Consider the following 19,009-nt stretch of genomic DNA (forward strand, 5'->3'; position numbering starts at 1 on the left):
ACAAATGGATCCCAAAACCCTCTGGTCTTGATTAAGGAAAAACTGTACAACCTTCCCAGGAATAAGACAAACACTGCCTGGTCAACATCAGAAAATATTCATTTGAAGCGGACAAAGGCTACAGAACCACTGAGAAATAGTTACAACTGTTATTAAATAGTCATGAGTCTGGTTAGAAATACTTACCAATACTTTTCAGGACCTCTGAGAACTAGTGGTGCTGTTCACACTGAAGAAACATGTATGCGGACAGTTTTGATTTACCAGTTACTAGAAAGACATCGTCTTACTAGAAGGACAAGTTTTTCTGGGAGAGTTGTTGTCACTGTAAATTGCATATGGCTTTTCCTATATGCGTTCCTTTTATGGAGACTACTAAAAAAGTGGAAACCTTAAACTGTTCCAAAGTCAGCAGACAGGAGATGCAGTTCTCAGGTAGCCTTTTTTTTCAATTTCTGACTTAATTTCACAAGATGTAACAAATATTCTGTTAAAAAAACATATTCTACTCTTAACTTCTCTGCTCTGAAATGAAGATCAAGTAAATAAAAATGCCACTCAATGTGAGACAAATAATACAAGAATTACCTTTCTAACTCGGCAATTTTCTTATCTTTGTCATTCTTCTCATTCTCTACTTCCTTGAGTATTTCTAGAAGTCTGTCAACCTCAGCCTGAGCTTTGCCACATTCTTCTCTATAGTACGATGCCTCTTTGTCAAGCTGTTTCATTCTGTCTGCAAATTCTGGATTCATCCGTGCCTCCTCTTCAGCCTCATGAGCCTTCAGAATCAATATTTTTAAAAAAAACATAAGGATGACAATAATTCATGTAGCTTTGAGAGCTCTACTTCTTCAGTCTCGGAGTTCAAATTTTCATTAAAAAGGATTATGGGTATTTCTGTCTGATGACAATATTTTCCATAGAAGCATTGTAAAAAGGAATAAAAATATCTTCATAGTCTAAAATTATTGTCAAATGCTATCACCCTGAAGGGGGAGGGGATTTATTAAGGTTTTTTTACATATTAAAGTGACCATATTTTAAGGGTGTTTATTAAATTTTAAAAAAAAAAAAATCACCTTGTAATTCATTTAATTCACATTAAGTTTTTAAAGTGTTTCAAATATATAGGCAATTTCTTAATAAAGCATATTCTCTCTCTTTCCCCATATATATATACACTTTGTCCATGTATATATATACAGACACAGATACATATATACATATTGTAATCTGTATCACCAGATGTTCAACTATAGTTTGATACAAAGAATTCAAAAGGAAGAAAGTGTTCTTATGCAGTGCTGTTTTCAAAAGACAAACCAATAAACTAAAAAGTTGCTTTCAGCAGACGTTTTACCCAATAATCCTTTTTCTCTTATCGTGAATACTTAACCTGAAACATCAGAAGAACAAGTCCATTGGTGAAAACAGCACAAACCTGGGAAACACATGCATGGATGGGTGGCAGTTTCACAGACAAGAAAGAACGCCATGAGTACAACAACAACAGTGCAGAGCCCAATCTTACTCCCATCAAACCTAATGGCAAAAACCCAATTAACTTCAATGGGAGCATGATCTGGCATCAAGTGCTTTAAACTTTTGGCTGGAATAATCACAGACAGATGGAAATAACAATGCACTGCAATGCTTAGCCTACCCCTTGCTTCCCATTATTCCTAATTGGCATCTTGAAAGAGCAGGCAAGGAAAAAACAAGTAGTTTAAGGCAGTGCACATTAAACATAGAAAATTCAGATAACATTCTCTTAACGTACAGGACTTTTACATAAATTCAGGATATTTAGAACTGAAGGTCCTCCAACACAGAGATGATGTGGACTTATTTATCTTCTTAATTTCAGGGAATAGACATTGCAAGCAAGTGATGAAAGAAACGCAGATCAAAATGAAACATGCGTGGTTTGGAAAGAACTAATACAAACTACAGATACTAGAAGGTTCATATTCTTTGCAATGGTTAAAATTTTCCGTATAAATAAAGAACAAGTCTGGGCTTAGTATAAATACAACAATTAAAAAATTGAAATTACTGAGGAAGAAACTTAGGAGGGGTTGCATGTAACATATCATTTAAGCATGAGGATAATAAGAAAAAAGATAGTAGGTTTTAAGTATTATTTATCCTACTGTGAGATTTTTATTCAGAATAAATATTTAGTTACCAAAATAAGCCAAGGGAATGACATGAGAGCCTACTAAACTTAGTGGCCTTGCTCTTCAAATTCTCTATTTAGGTTAACAATACATGCTCCAGCCCTGAATTCTCTGCAGATACAGTACTTTCCTAACACATAGCTCATTTTAAGGTAACATCCAAAGAGTATCTTGATTTTACTGTTTGGGTGAGATGCTAGCAACAGATGCTTCCTTTTCATCGTCATAAATCTTCCTGCTTTAATAATAAACTTTGATTTTTTTTATATGGGGTGTTAATTGTGCAAGACATTTACTTTCAGCTAGCTTTGTAATTTGAAGTAAACATAATACTCAGACTCAGGGCCAATTATGTGAGAGACTGTGTACTGATTTCCAGCTGCAAACCACTTCAATTTTCCATCAGATCTATTAAGAAATTAGACAATGTTTTATCTCTCAAAAATGAACACTAAGTGTTCTTTTGCAAAGAATAAAAATAATTCCATATGTTGGTACAGGTAAATGCACTCTAGAAAAAAAATACAACCCAACTCCCACCTTTAAGATACTAAGAAACCTATGCAAAGAGCATGTTGGTCCCTATTGCTCTTCAGATTTCTCCTCCTCTCCTAAGGGTAAATCCAGAATTTCACAGTTCCCCTCTAGAGGCTATCACTCTTTCATATTCCTCCCTGTCACCTTTCTTTCCCTTCTGCTTATTTTGGAGTATAATTCACTTATTTACCAGCCTTGCTTCTATCATTTCATAAACAGGCAAAACACCCACCTTCCTGCCTCTAACCAGTCTTTTCTTCACTTTAGCATACAAGAACTCTCAGCTTCAGCCCAAATTTTTTTTTCCCCATGCGCTTCTACCCTAGTTTTATTCCAGGACAAGAAGCAATGCAGAAGAGATAGAGAAGCCTGTCTTTTTTTTTTTTGCTGTTCATTGCCACACTGGACTTTCTATGATGAAAATACATAATTGTGACAGTGCCACTAATGCAAAGGTGCCAAATGTTCAACTATCATAGAATATTCCTGTTACACAGCAGCTCAGAAATGTACTGAACAAATTATCCACTGTACAGCTCATAACTAAAACATCACCTGAAATAATAGATATAGACTATATTCTGCAGTTTAGCCCTATAATGCTTGCCCAATAACATACTAAGAAAATTAATGTTAAATTGCAAAAGTATTTTCAATTCTTGTGCTTTCTTTGGTACTCATGCCATTCCATGTTTGTGGGATGTGTTTTTGGAAAATTCTGTAGCACAAACTCGATGACTGTATATCACTATGGTTCTCAACACGAAGCAGAACCTATAAGATATAATTAAATCCAATATGATTAAGTATCCAATCTATACAGGGTTCTGAGGTGCAGCAGTTGTCCATAATGTCACATATAAATCAATAAAAGCATTCAGTTCAAAGACAAGTATAAGATTATTCTAATCTTTAAAACAAAGAAACAAAGATTCCAGTATTGCAAACCACCAAGTTGGTTGTCTCTACTTTTACAAGCACTCCCTATAGAATATTTTTGCACTATTGTCAGGAATCACATTTCTACAAGGGCATTGCCTTAAAGAAGAAGGAAAGGAAAGTTAGTTGAAAAGGGAGAGCAAGAACATAAAACATTTTTTAAAAAGAACTTTCTGCAGGTGGTACTCTCACTTGCAATGAGTCCTTTGAAGGGAATCCTCATGTAAACAAAGCTGCTGATACTACAAGAGAGCAAAACACAATCCATCTGACATTCCCAGGCCAAAGGCACAGAATCACTTATAAGTGCCCTATTATATTTTATGGCTTTGAAAGATGTGTTTGGATTTGAACTAGGCACTTTTTTTTTAATTGTTATATACAGACAAGGGTGATTTGTTGACAGATGGAACTTGACTTTTGAGGTCAAACAGTAGGCCCAAAGGAGATGAAAGGCAGCTCAGCTGATATTGACCCTGCTCCCACCTGGACAGGGCAGATTTCTTTAGCTTTTTTGCAGGCAGTGGGAGACAGGCTTGGATCGCTTCTAACCAGAAGCTGCATGGTTATCACATGAATCAGAAAGTCTCTACCTATTGCTGCTGTCCTCTCTTCTCTCTTTTTTTTTAATTTCTGTCCTCCTTTTTCTCCCTAAGTTCTCTGTTTTCTTGTGAAGAATACATTTTCTGTTGTTACGGGGCTTTTATGGCTAAGAGTGACTCATGCTAAGAGTGGTTCATGCATACCTTTCAGAAGCAAAGTTATTGCTCTCCTAATCTGTAAATTATAATACTTGTGTGTGCAGATTAGGCTAGTTTCGAACTAGCATAATTGGTTTATGATGTTTTGCCTGTCATTCTTGTGACTATGTTGTTTTATGTTATTTTTACTATTCAATAAAAATAGCACATCACCCTACTATTAGAATTTTACTAATTTTTACAGTAATTATGTATCTGTTCTGATATTTGCTTAATAAGCACTACAATGACTTTAGAAGTAAAGTAACATTTCCTTATGTAAACCACAAATTTCCTAAAGAAACACTATAATAGTGTGGTACAGACATGCAACATGAATTATTTAGACTATTAAAATGTTATGGTACAATCATACATGCATTATTCTGCATAACAGAAATGGACGGATAGATACAGTATTTCATTTTTAAAGCTTCAGATACAAACATACACAGAAATCAACCAAATACTTCATAAAAAAAAAATAAATGAAACAACAGAATTTACATGCAAGAAATTACTTTGTAAGATCCTTCAAATTTTATTATTTTCAATAATAAACTAAAAAAAATTGCTGCCACCTTAGTATGTTTGTAGTCTCCTTAAAATTCAAGGGTTTTTTATTTAACTTCAGGGACTGCTCTAAGCAACTTAGAGTGGATTCTGCAAGTACTTTAAATCTTAATCTGACATTGCTCTGATGAAGCATTTGGAAAATTAAGTATTTACTATTCAGAAAAAGGTTCACCAGAACTCCATACTAAGTACATCATTATATTTTCATTACAGGACAAAAACAATCATGTAACTTCAATTTTACACAAGAAATCGTTGGGTATTTCAAAAAGTTCACCTTTCAAAACAAACATGAAGAAATGTGTGCCCAATTCTGTTCACATCTTATTCACACAGGTAGAATACATTGTGAAATAATTTACTACAGAGTATGCAGGATTTGCACCCCTTCCATATCATCTCCATTTTGGTACCCAAATGTGTTTAAGAATAAAACTCTTCTATCCATTGCTATATTTTAAAAACTCCAGAATCAACAATAAATGAAAGTCTTGGAGTTGATACCTGTGCGACACAGTAGAAGAAACACATTCCACCAGAAAAAAATGCTATATCACTGCATGAGCTAAAGGAAGACTACTCAGAGATTGACTGTTTTTTCTCTGACACATGTAAACAGGAGAACATTAAAACTTCAGTATTTTAAGATTAGAATGCCATCTGTTTTTTATAACCCTATTATTCTCAAACAAAAAATAAAAAGTAAGGAAACATTCTATTTTCTTAACATAAAAAAGTATTTTAAGTAACTGCTATTATGCCATCTCAAAGAACAAAGGTGAAATCTTGGCCTTGTGGAAATCCAAAGAATATGTTGCCATTGACATCAAATCACAACATTATTTCAAGACCTTAGGTGGTTTTGTGGGAGAAGAGGATCATTACTACTTACGTTGCTAAAAGTAGACTGATATATATAAGTAGGAGAAGAAAGATGAGCAAGAAAAGTTTATTTAAGAAAACCTGTCTCATGAATATACTACAATGTCTGCCTGGTGCCAAAGAAAAAGGGTCTTGCATGCATTATTTTGGAACTGCCGACAGGCTGTCCTTTCGAAAATTAAGCACGTAAAGGAAGAAAAAATAAAATTAAAAAAGGACTGACTGACTTCAGAATACCACACACAAATAGACTAGGTAGTAACAAATGAATCCCATAAAGCAGAATAACTAATATTGAAATAATGATGGGAAAGCATTTATGAAAATCAAGAGAAAAATTAACACAAAAGACTCTAGTCTGAAAAGACATGCGGAGTAAGAGTGCAAATGATATGAATAGAAACATAACTACCACAAACATGATCCAAGATGATACAGAAAAAAGGGTTTTATCATTCAAGAGGAAAAGCTCTTTGACCAGCAGCGTGGCTGGATGGTAAAGGTGATAACATCAGGTCTCATGCTACTTACAATCAACTTATGACTGGATTCTAGAAACAGTTAACCAATAACTTTAAAAGTAAACACAGCACATTCTCTAGGACTCTCTTTTCCCATACATAAGTCATGACATATCCATTACATAGTTAGAAGCTACAAAACTTAGCAATAATATGCTTAGCAATAATTCCAAAGCTGGAATCCTAACATTAATGGCAAAATTCCCATTGACTTCAGTGGAGGCAATACCTTCCCTAATGCATAGTATTACATTACTTAAGCTACAAAACCAGTTCTTCTATATATACTATCCCAATTACATGGTAATTCCAACTATGATTACTATGTAGACTATAGCTTGTAAATTGCTATTACAGTTACATCATTTGTTCTGTCCTGTGATACTCACAGCACACTAAATGTAACAGTCTCAGCCAAAAAAAAATGAAAACTGTTCTCTGCAGAGAGAATGTTCGTTACAGCTCTTCCTCAAATGGAGGAACGAACACAGTCACATCAAAAGGGTAGATATCATGCAATTAAAGCATTATTATTATTGCCAACATCTGCTAAACAAGCCAAAGTAACACTGGCTTTTTCAAACACTGCCCTTTGTGTTTGTCATTTTATATTTCAGCATTTTCTTTGATTAAACACAATGTTTCCATATTCTTAATATATATATCCTGAATGTATACAGCTTTTTATGAGTAAAACTGATCTGAACTATTTTAATTGTACAGACTTTTGACAATAGTACCAGTCACTTCCTAGATATTATTATTCACGTAATGAGCTCAGTCACTTAAGGTAAACCAAATAAATTAGAAGTTATTTAAGTTTGAAGGATCAAATAAAGTACTGCAGAAGGAGGAATTAAAAAGCAAAGCAAAGCAAAAAAAAAAAAACCACCACCAAAATCATCTGCATGCTTTTTCTAATGGAGAAGTTGAGGACCTAAAGGCTAGGATGTTTGTTTTCTCAGAAATATTGTATGTACCTATTTAATACAGTTCATATTCTTAAAACGGCCTTGAAGTCCACAAAGTTCATTTATTTGCATATAATGAATATAGCATAGTGAGCATCAGAGGTATTCTGCAAAGCTCCACAGAGGAAGAGCACAACACAGTAAGGTAATGGATCCTCATGCTTTCATATGTTACAGCGAGCATTTTAAAAAAGAACTTACTGGATTGTACATCTGATTGAACAACTGTTCAGCTTGCTACATTGCAAAGTTGGAAGGGAGTGAAGCACAGACAGGAAAAGAAGGAAAGATCCAGGAAAACAGCATTAGCTCAACAAAACCAGTGCATTTGCACAGACAAACTTGTCATAAGAAAGTAGAAATTTAAGATTCTAAACATTCTTTGGTGAAAGTGAGAGGCACTGGGGAAACAAAAATGTTGACTTTGGCTCCTAAAAAAGAATAGCTGGAGTAAGAAATTTAAGGTTTGTGTTACTTTCCCTTTCTCAAGTTAAATAACCCATGAAATAAAGAAAGGTGTCCACTTTTGATGATACATTAAGTGCTGGTCTCAAGCAATGAATCACGAGAAGTGCTTTTGGCTGAGGCTGCAATTTATCACCAAAGCTTCAGAGATGGTAATAATAAAAGATTAATTAAATTGTATCATTAAATTTATTACTTTCCTTTTGTTTAACACAAGACTGAATTTTCTATGCAGAATGACTATTGAACAGTACAGCTTGGCAAGAAGTACTTTAGCAACCGCAAATATGTCAGTAAGCAAGTAAATTTAAGATAATGAGAAACAACAAAAGGAGGAAATTCTAGAGTTGATAATAGGATTATATATATATATATATACACACACACAGATATATATATATATAAAATCACTTAGCTACCTATCAGATAATTCCTGCTGTTCTTTCACTAGTAGGAATACAAAGTAAGTCAACAAAAAGTCTGTGGAATTTTTGGGAAAAAAAGCATGGAGCATTCTTCTGGGTTTTATTATTTTTTTTTAATTTTATGAATTTTAATCCATAATCTTTGTTACAAGAAGTTTAATAAGCATATCTGTGGTTTTAAACATTATTTTGTGTCCCAAAATATAGCACAGTCACATGAATAATTACTCTTTATGAAAATCCTGTTTATTACTTTTTGACACGTGTCTATTCTATAAAATTAAAACAGTGGTTTTAGAATCAGCACGTTTTCTCCTGATGAAATGCAAACAATCCAGTTAACTAATATTGAAAAATATTTGGATCTAATCAGATCCAAAACCATCTTTTTTATCAATAAATGAATCTTATTCTCTCCAAAATTACAAAGGAGAAGAAACAAGGGAAAAGAAAATTTTAAAATAGGGGGTTTTTTTTCTTAAAATTTACAGATTTTGTTTGGACTTGCCCCTTGTACACATTTTCTTTCAGGGACAGTAATTACCATTAATGCTCATGGAAAACTAACTCGTGGCAAATGTGCGCAGAATATCTTTGTATCTATTAGTAATCTTTGTTAAAACATACAAATCAACATTAAACTATGATCACTGTACCATATCATAATGAAAAGTGCCTTCTCTATGATATTTTTAGACTGGAGTAATGTGTAAGCTGCATTCGAATTTCTCAAAATAACAGACAGCCCTTTGGAGTAACTTTTGAAAAATAGATATAAACTTTGCCCATTCCTTCTAGCTTCCATAGCGGTTAACATTCATATATAAGCACACTTATGGGACATGCATGCTAATTTACTCTGAACTATGTTGATATTCCCTCCTCCTCTAACTCAGGCATATGCAAGAAAAACCCAGATTTCTGTTTCACTTAGTTTCCTAAGGAGTGAAAACATGGTGAAGGTAGATTTCTGGGGACCAATTACTTTTAACACAGGATATTTACAGGTTTAAGCATAAAGTATTTTATTAGAGAAAATGTGAATTGAAAATTACTGTTTGGAGTCTACTATCATTAACAGTCACTCTTTCTGTTCAACTAAACATGCCCACAAAGAAGGCTGTAACTACATTTTATTGTGGAAATACCTGGTCTCCTACAAATGTTGGGTGAATTTCCATTGGGGCTTTATGCTGTATTTATGATATAATAAAACTATTATGTTTTCAACTTTCATTTAATAATCCTTTGTATTTATACAGAGGGAACATACTCCCTTTTCATATGAAAGACGTCCCAGACACTCTCTGACTTTTATAAGTGCTTATTTTTCCATGACCGTATGATGTGTTTATATGTACAGTCATAAAAGATTGATTTAGGGTTTCGAGTCCTTCAAGAGGATTTTGACTTTTTTAAGTGATCTGTGCTTTTAGGGTTTTTTAAACCAGTTTTTTAAATGAAGAAAATAAGATATTTCAGGTTGTAATGAAGGATATTTTGTAGTGAAGTGCAAAGTAAACAAGCACATTTTCTAACAAAAGAAAACAAAATAAAGGATTTCCAGAGAAATAGCTTCTTTGGATATTTTAATTCTGACATCAATAGCATTTATAAGCTATCAAACTTTTAAAGTAGTTGTGTTTCCATTAAAAGCTTTTTTATATGTTTATTGAAAAAGATTCCCTTCCTTCCTCTCCACAACTAAACATGTAACACAGGCACCTAATTGCACATATTTGTTCTGAATTAAAAAGTAATAGAAGTACAAGGTTTACACTCTGGTATCCTTTACACTTTGCAATATCTTCTTCATGGGTAAGGCTACTGAAACACTGCTTAAACACAGAGCAGAATACTACTCAACCTGGGTAAAAAGAGTGTCAGAATCTTATCCTAACGGTGGTAACATTCATAGAACAAATAAATATTCTTTTCTAGAAAATGCAACATTAGATATCAATACAAAAAAATTAATGTTTGACATACACTTATTCATGAATTGCAGAAGGTAAACATAATGCCTAAACCCATCAAATACATCATGAGATTGGTGTTCAAACAATGAGAGCAGACACTACCAAATGACACAGAAAAAGGTCAAAGAAACAATGTATGGTAGAAAAAGCATCAACAAACTTGCAGATCATTTAAGCAAAAACTATTTTAATGCATCAATTTAAATAAAACTATGTTAAAAAATATAGGATTTGTATGTTTTCCTTTAAATGCTTGCTTCCACTACTTGCTGAATAGAAATAATTAATTGCTAGCTGAGATAAACTATGCATTATTTTGCTTAATTATCGCAAATGTGTCCACCAACAAAGCCAAAAAAAATGCCAAAAGAAAACCTAGCTAGATTTTCCAGTTTGGAAGCACAATTTTTTTGATTAGGAAGTACAGCATTTCTCAGATAAGCCTTATAATTTTTTCCCATGCTACAAACATTTCAATCTACTTCTAATAGTGGTATAAACTCATATACATACAAATTGCTCGTTTCATAATTTCTTTCTGTCTTTCTGCTTTCCTTCGAAAGGAAAACTGTCCTTCCTTCAGTTCATCTATTTGCAGCAGCTTCTCAGAATTCCCTCATATAATTATTCAAGATAATTTCTGAGGCTCACTAGTGGCTTTGGTACAAGCCTCTTAAGAAAAAGTTAGCAGTTTTTGATGCAAACAGCATAAGATGGGTAGACTTTAGATTTACTCCAGAAGGGTAAATAAGCTCATCTTTTCAAAATGAGGGTGTGGGATGTTGATTTTTGTTTTTCTGATTGTTGTTGTTTGTTTGTTTTAAGACAGAACTTACCTTTTTCAACTGTGCTTCCAACTTACTACACTCTTCCTTCTTTTGTTCTATGGCTATTTCTAAAGACTTAAGTTTGGAGTCTCTTTTCAGCCCTGCTGATGCCAATGAAGATGCATGTTCTTTGAGATCGATTAAACTAGACTGAAAAATGACCAAGAGTAAAAAGTTAATTCCTAGTCACCAGGACACTAACTTATTGCCAGCTTAGTAATTACTCGGATCCAGTTCCCCCCTCCCCTTCCCCAAAAAGAGTTGACACAAAGATAAGCATTGATAGCAAAAGACACTATTTTGAGAATATAACCAATTAGAACCACAGGAGCTGGCATGCAGTGATACATAGAAACATTCATAATACATACAAGTTGACATTATATTCTGAAGGTACAATTACTTTGAAGTCTATTGCTCTGACTGACAAATGAAAACAGGAGCAACAATGGAATATTTGAGCCGTCTGAAGGCTCATGTAAAGGAAAAAATAGGGATAATGACACACAACTATGCAAAAACTGAAGCAATACTTTACATACAAAAGTGAGGACTAAGAAGAATGCTTATGAAAATAGCAGTTCCGAAGCTGACCACTGAAGTGGCAGAATTTCAGTACTTAAAATGTTTCAAGAGTAATCCTAATGCACTTCCTTTCATCATAACACAGATAGCAGAATATAGATTTTGCTGAAAAGACTGACCTCTTTTTCTGTCAGTTCAGCTTGTAAAGCATTAACTTTCTCCTTCAGGTCTTTGTTTTCTTTTTTATAAGATTCAATTTCTTCAAGTCTTTCTCTATCATCTCGCTCCCTTTGCTCCTTCAAGCGCTCTATAATTCTTTCCTAACAAGAGAAAGAATTGCAAAATGGAAAAGTTTGGAATCATTTTAGCAAAAGAATAAAATTTCTTTACATTAAGTAGCACTCAGAAAAATCAACCTTCAGAAGCAGAGGATGATTGAGTTAATAGTATTAAAGTCAATGCAAGATTTCCTCTTATTTCAAAAGAATCAGATTAAGGTTTTAAATACTTGATAAAAGTAACAAAGTACAGAAACTTCATGAAATATCTATGCTGATATGAATATGTTTAGTCTTGTGATATATATGGTAAGTTATTAATCTCAGTAACGTATTTCCTGCATAAGTGATTGAAGTCTTGAATAAAAGTTCAAAACAGAGAGGCCACGACTGGTTCACTCAGCTTGAATTTGGTTATGTTTTTTGCATGCTAGTAACCTCTATAGTGGTTGCAAGAAGTTTTCAAGGTTCCAAATCTAATTAGAAATCAATCACTTACTATCAGTAACTTACCATTTACATGTATTATATTTTTAGAGGACCAAAAAAAAAGTTATCCAAGACACAGGAAAAGTACCCCGATACAACTTAAGATATCCAAAGGAAGATTTTTTTCCCATCTAATTAACAGTAACCTTACACACATTTAAACTCAACCACGTTTTTAAAGGTTTTGCCGACTGCCAGTTACTATTACAAGGATTGTTGAAAATCACCAGTCAAAGACTGGTGATGAATTCAAAGGGTGAAAGGTAAAAAGCAGATGCAGCAGTATGGTTTTGTTAAGCTTTGATTGCATTCTTCAAAACTGCATTCTACCAATAGTTGAAGGATGCAAATACTAATCAGAAAGAAATATTTAGGGTAAATAAAACAATGAGTAGAATTGCATTTGAATTGGGAATAGGTCAATTTAAGCAGAGTTATCAGGGAAACTACTAGTGTCATTTTGGAAGTGGTAGTCAGGGGGGCAGGGGAAGCATCATTTAGGAAAGTCAAACCTACATGGGACAAAACTCCATCCTGACTGATGAAGTTCTACACTACCAGTGGCATGGCTCAGGTAGAACCATCAGCATACTCACAGATCCTGTTCAAGTCCTTTTGTACTTATTCTTGAAATGTCCAAGAAGTAGTTTAAGAGTGGGATCAATACTTAAAATACTATTTCATAGAACTGGCCAAGACTGATGGAAGCCTAATACTATTAGAAAGAGAGAAAAATCTCATGCTAATTTCCTCTGTTCATGATTCCTTATACTGCCATTTATATACAAACACACACACTGGAGATATATACAAGCTACACATATACATAAAGTTTACCTTTGCCCATATCAATATACTCTCAGCTGTGGTTATTACACCTCAACAAACATTACAACGCAAGCAACGTTTCACCAGCTGTACATCTGATTTGTAACAAACTTAGTCATTATAATGAAAGAAAAAAAGTTAATTCATTATCGAAGTTAGCTTAAGTACTAACAGCACTTTTAAAAAACCTATATTGTTCAGACAGTCCTGGTTATTTGTTCATTTTCTCCACACACTAGGTATGATGTTCTTCCAAGCCCTACATGATCTTCTGAGGATTGCTTCTGTGCTTCTTAAAGCTCAAGGCATATTTTGCAAAAAGCCAACTGTCAACACTTATATGCATAAAAAAGAGCCTAAACTCAGGGCTGTGATTTTCATCCCAGCAGTCTCCAACCTTGGAGGTACTGAAAACCCAGCTGGGCAAGATCCTGAACAAATTGCTTTAGTTGACCCTGCTTTGAGCAGCTGGGTTGGACTAGATAATCTCCAGAGGTCTTCTCCAGTCTCTTTGGTTCTGTGGAATAGGCAGAGACATATTCTAGATTCTGTACCTTGAACACTGGTTGTCTCTCTTCTGCTCAGTCTCTCTATTTTCACAATCCTGGAAATTGTGAAATTTTCATCCTTTTGTAACACTGACCACATCAGCAACTCTGCTGACAACTGTCCATTGCCTCTGCTTGCTGTCAGTTCCTCCTTTCACACTGCATAGCAAAGGAACTAGTTACTAGCAAATGGAACACACATAGTGTTTTCAGAAGACTGGGAAGTCTTCCTTAAGTGTCCCCTTGTATTTTCAGCTTTTGTATATCTGCCCTTCACTAAGTGTCTGTTGAAGATCTCTCATTTATCCACTCTCCTATCATTTAAATACCATATTATCTGCATGTATAAAGTTTAAAAAATGATAACCAGTTTCTGTATGAGCTGAATAAATATTTTATTATTTTAAATTATCGATTTAAAATTTGGATACCCTTAAATCAATTTGACTTTAATGGAATATGCATTTCCATGAAAATATTTAAATGCAAATTCAAGAAATAGAAACATTCAGCTTCTCATTGATCTTTACTTATTTGGAATGTCTCTAATGTTTGTGGTTGCTTATCAGAGAGCTAATTGTAGAGCCCAGTGTAAGTGCAATTAAGCATATTAGAATTTTAATTTAAATCTTAATTTTTATATTTCCTTATTTTTATTTTAAATATTTTAAAATTAACTTACTTTAGCATTATGTTTATATAGCAAATGTAAGCTATGATGCAACATATTGTGTAACGTGAGCTGTTAAGATCAAGTATCAAAAGCAGATATGGGGTATAAATCTTCATAGATGCTTGCTATAATATTATTGGATGTGAAACTAGGCCTACGTGAAAAACACGCGATATATTTCAAATATATTCCTCACAGAGCCATTTCAAACATTTATGTTCCTCTGAAAGTAATTTTTTTTTCTTCCAGTTATACAATATTGACTTCCAGCTGTACTAATTTGTTTCACCAACAGTCAAAATTTTTAAAAATGCATCACATTGAGTATTTTATAATGTGATTATACGGCTTAGTAAAATTAATGGTAAATATTATTAGGTTTTAAACAATTACATAAAGATCTTTACCAAATAAGTAATTACATTTAAGTTTGTAAATAAACGTATTTTGAATCTTTTAGATATTGGAAAATAATCAGCAATATACTGAATAATCTTGTAATAAGAATATTAGTATAGTAGTTATTTGCTCGGTTCCTAAGGAAAACCTTTTCAAAGGGCTGGAAGCTCACAGTGCTACTTCCATTTTGCATCTAGCACTCCCCCCGACAGCAGGGACTCCCTTTCACAATCTAGCTAACTGAACATACGTATTACCAATTTAGCATTACTGTAAGAATCTTCACAGAAAGCAGCATTGACTACTCATATAAAACTCATATCCCTACTTCATTGAGAAAGAAATACACATTGATGTGTCACATTGATGACATACTACGTTCCACTTAGCATACAGTAAAAAAGACACAGCCAAAATTAAAAGTAGCAGGTTACGTGTAATTAAATCTCTTTCCAAGACAGTATCAACCGTCTGTGCACTGAGACCCCTGGCCCTGCAGGTGTACACAGCTCCTGGCTTCACTCAGCCCAATGGCAAAATCTCCCTTTGACTCACACCTGGCAGGATTTCAGGTAGAAATGTGTTCATACAAAATGAAGGTCCTTCAACAGCAACATTGTTGAGTACTACACAAATGACAAACCAGCAAATACTACAATTTAAAAAAAAAAAAACAGTACATTAGCTGTTTTTTGCCATATAGATTATACAAGAAAGAGATATGGGATACTAAATAACTTCAAGTTTATTCATAGTAATAATAATATAAATTCTTAATTTATTGAATATTACTTTTAAAATGCCAGCCTCGACTAAGTGTCATAGTTTAATAACCATTCAGAATCCACTCAGTTATACTCAGGCTTAGCTTTATACCAATTCCTTCTTGAAGATTTATTTACCTAAATGATCCTTTTTTCTTCTATAACAAATTAAACATAACACTATTTCATCTTATTAATGAACAGTATAAATTTTTTCTCAGTCCATCACAAAAGACAACTAATTTATCTGTCAGCTGCATAAGGCTAAGTGTCAAAAATGTGTTAAAAGGCCTTAATATACCATGTTTTACTTGATTAACAGCTAACTTGCAGAAATCCCAACAATGTGCTCTTGTTTCACTCTTATTTGTGCTGGCAAGCTTTCCTTACACACTAATCTAGGACCTCACAGGTCTAATCTATTTGCACTTTATCACAGAAGCAGGAACTGAATTGCCACAGCATATAGCTCTATTATCAGACATACTCAATTGCTTATCTGCTGTGTGCTGCTACAGTAGGACCAACTTTATAAATATCAGCTTCATGAAAGCAACCTCTTGAACTGCTTTGGGCCAGTCCAAGAGCTGAGATATTCTTTGAAAAGTGTCTTGTTAAAACATCAAGGAAGCTGATAGCAGTTTTGCATATTCTGATTTTCAAACTTTTTTTTTTTTTAATAGAACTGAACTCATTATTTGTTTATTGCAGTGTAACCTTTATTGTCGTTAACAATTTTCAGTGCTTAGAAGAGGCTCCAAAGTTAGGGGTAAAGAACTGAATGAATACCTTTTTCAGTTTAGTTCTAAAATGTACTCAAAAGTGACTAAAGTTGTGCTGATTTGTTTCCGATTCCTGACAACAGAACAAATTATATCTGCAATATTGCTGGAAAAATACAAAGATTAAAAGGAGACCATTTCAGGAAATTTTGATGCTGTTTTATGATGTCTACAGCAATTTCTCATTTCATGGTACTAAGCTGCCTAATCGCTAAATATGAAACAAAAAGAAAATCAGAGAGAGATACTTGGAAAAAATCTATTTTCATGAAGAATAAGGAGCCATATTTTCTAATTCAGAGTCAAAATCTTAATCTGAGTATTTTCAAGAACAATGCAGGAAAAACGTAAATGCTCAAACATTTGAGTTTTGGACTTTAAAAACAGCTTCATAATTCATTCATATCACATGATCATGTTTTAATATTTTTTTCTTCCCATAGAAACTAAGAAAAGCAATTAAATTCAATTTTAGCGAATTATGGTTAACTAAATTGGTACAAATAAAATTGATTTCTATTTTAAAAGAGCTTCCCACTATGATCTTGGAGTATTTTCTTCATTTTTTTTTTTTAATTAAAATTCTAAAAACTATTGAATTGATGAAGAATTAAGGTAAAACCAAAAATTGTGCCTAATCTGAGATTATAAAACAAGATGATATAGATGCAAACTAGGCCTGATATAATTTCTAGGGAAAACAAAAAAACACAAACAAACAATGTATTTCCATGGAAACCAGGTATTCTTGAATGAAAGCAGCATCCTTTCTTGACAGCATGACAAATTTAAATTGATAAAAGTACTTATATTGATGCACTTATTAATAAGAAACTATCACTAAGGGTTCTTGTTTTGTCCCATTTGGACAAAAGTCTATTCCATATTTCTACCAGTATTTGCAGTGGAAAAAGTTAATGACTATTGATAAAGTCTGTAGGTCTTAAGAACACTACTGCAGACAGAAATAGGGATAAGAAAGGTTACTCACTGACAGCAGCTGGGATGAACAGGAAAGCTGGACACAAACAGGAATGAGACACATATGTAAACAAACTGTCAAGGTGTTTAGCTGCCAGAAGACACAAGCAAGCTAGATATAATAGTTCATTTGAAACTTCCAGAAGATGCCTACTGGCTTCTTTCAATGTATAAGCACATCCCAGAAACTACACTTAAGACTGAGAAACCTACCCTTGAAAGGGTGGCCTTCAAGAAACTTAACATTGGAAAGAAATTGTGCCTGATTTCTCTGTACAATAAATAATCAAAATCGTACAGAGATATGCTTTTACCTTGGAAACTTCCTCCTCATTGTGTCTAACGCTCTAAGATCAAATACCCTGTTTTTCAAAAGCTCATATTAATTCTACTCTGCGGTGTTGCTTTTCTCCTTTTTTTTAATCTAAGGTACTAACCATTCCTCAACTGTAAAAAGATTTCCCACTGGCACACAGAGACTGGTCACACATTAAAAAAAAGTTCCGTCAGAATCATCATGAAGTTGAATTTTTATAACATTATTCTCTAATAAGCAAATTTAGCCAATAAACTTAAAGGGCAGGGTAATATTTTAAGTCTTTTAGAACTGATATTCTAGATTTTAAAGTTTATCATCAATATTGCTACCTAGACTGGCAGTTACCGTAAATCATCCAGTAACTGTGTAGGATCTATACTGTTACATATCTGTTCAGAAACTGGACAAATATTAATGATCTAATCAATAATTTAATTAGGCTTACACATCTCAAAATACCGAAAAATAGTCATAGAAAAATAACACAAATTCAAACAAATCAAAAATTTCTGTTAAAATTCAAGCCATATGTTCCTATTCTAACACGGACACTAATTTGCATAATGATTTAGGCATGTCATAAAATAACTGACACTCTCAGTTACAAAGCTCATTTGTAGAAAAAGGCTATTATTTAATATTTATTTAATAATTCTGTGTATCTTTTCCTTAGGTTAACAAAGTAGTAGTATTTCTAAAGTAATATAGAACAATAAGCATATTGCTTACATATAGAGTTCTTCCTTTATATACTGCCACCTAACTTCTGTAAGTAACAATCTCTCCATAAGTGATTGAAACAGTCAGCAGACACCATAGCACATCTCAGTGTCGTGCCACTTCTCAAAAGCATCGGCTTACAAAAGTTACCATTGCCTTCATCAGCTGCAAAATGACAGAAATCTCTGTGGCAGAGGAAAACATCCCATAGTATTCACTGTGTGTCGGAGTGGCCTGCAAACACTGCAGGAAAGATGCCATTCTCAGCTGACCATATTTAAGCAAAGTGACTACTTTGTACAGAATTCAACCTTAGGGACCCCATGTGACTTCTAATCAATTCCACTTGGAAAAACCACTAATCACATTGATTCTTTTAAAAAATGTCTTTTCTTACATATCCATGCAATTCCAAATGAAGCAGTCATGAATTGCAAAAATACATTTCAGAAAAGGATCTAAGTTTATCTAACTTTTCCAAAACATTAAAACTAGCATTGTTTATCAGACTTTGAACCTTTATTACAGCACTCAAATTAAGCTTGACACAAGATTTCCATACTCTCAGGGTCTCTAGCGTTGTCACATTTCAAGTTATCGTATACACAAAGAAATTCTATAGCACAATTTTTAAACAAACTCTGCGACAAATCCTCAC

The 19,009-nt window shown here is 33.5% G+C and overlaps 1 protein-coding gene across 1 annotated transcript in view; it reads right to left on the reverse strand.

Annotated features, from left to right (window-relative positions):
• Positions 1 to 19,009, reverse strand: part of ERC2 (ELKS/RAB6-interacting/CAST family member 2) — a 432,595-nt gene that overhangs the window by 230,050 nt on the left and 183,536 nt on the right. The window contains 5 exon segments of the mRNA XM_068409226.1: positions 589 to 782; positions 1,667 to 1,696; positions 7,551 to 7,586; positions 11,055 to 11,195; positions 11,750 to 11,890. Coding sequence (XP_068265327.1) covers positions 589 to 782; positions 1,667 to 1,696; positions 7,551 to 7,586; positions 11,055 to 11,195; positions 11,750 to 11,890 — 542 coding nt within the window.

This window comes from Nyctibius grandis, chromosome 10 (genome assembly GCF_013368605.1).
Source record: "Nyctibius grandis isolate bNycGra1 chromosome 10, bNycGra1.pri, whole genome shotgun sequence".
NCBI classification, from domain to species: Eukaryota; Metazoa; Chordata; class Aves; order Nyctibiiformes; family Nyctibiidae; genus Nyctibius; species Nyctibius grandis.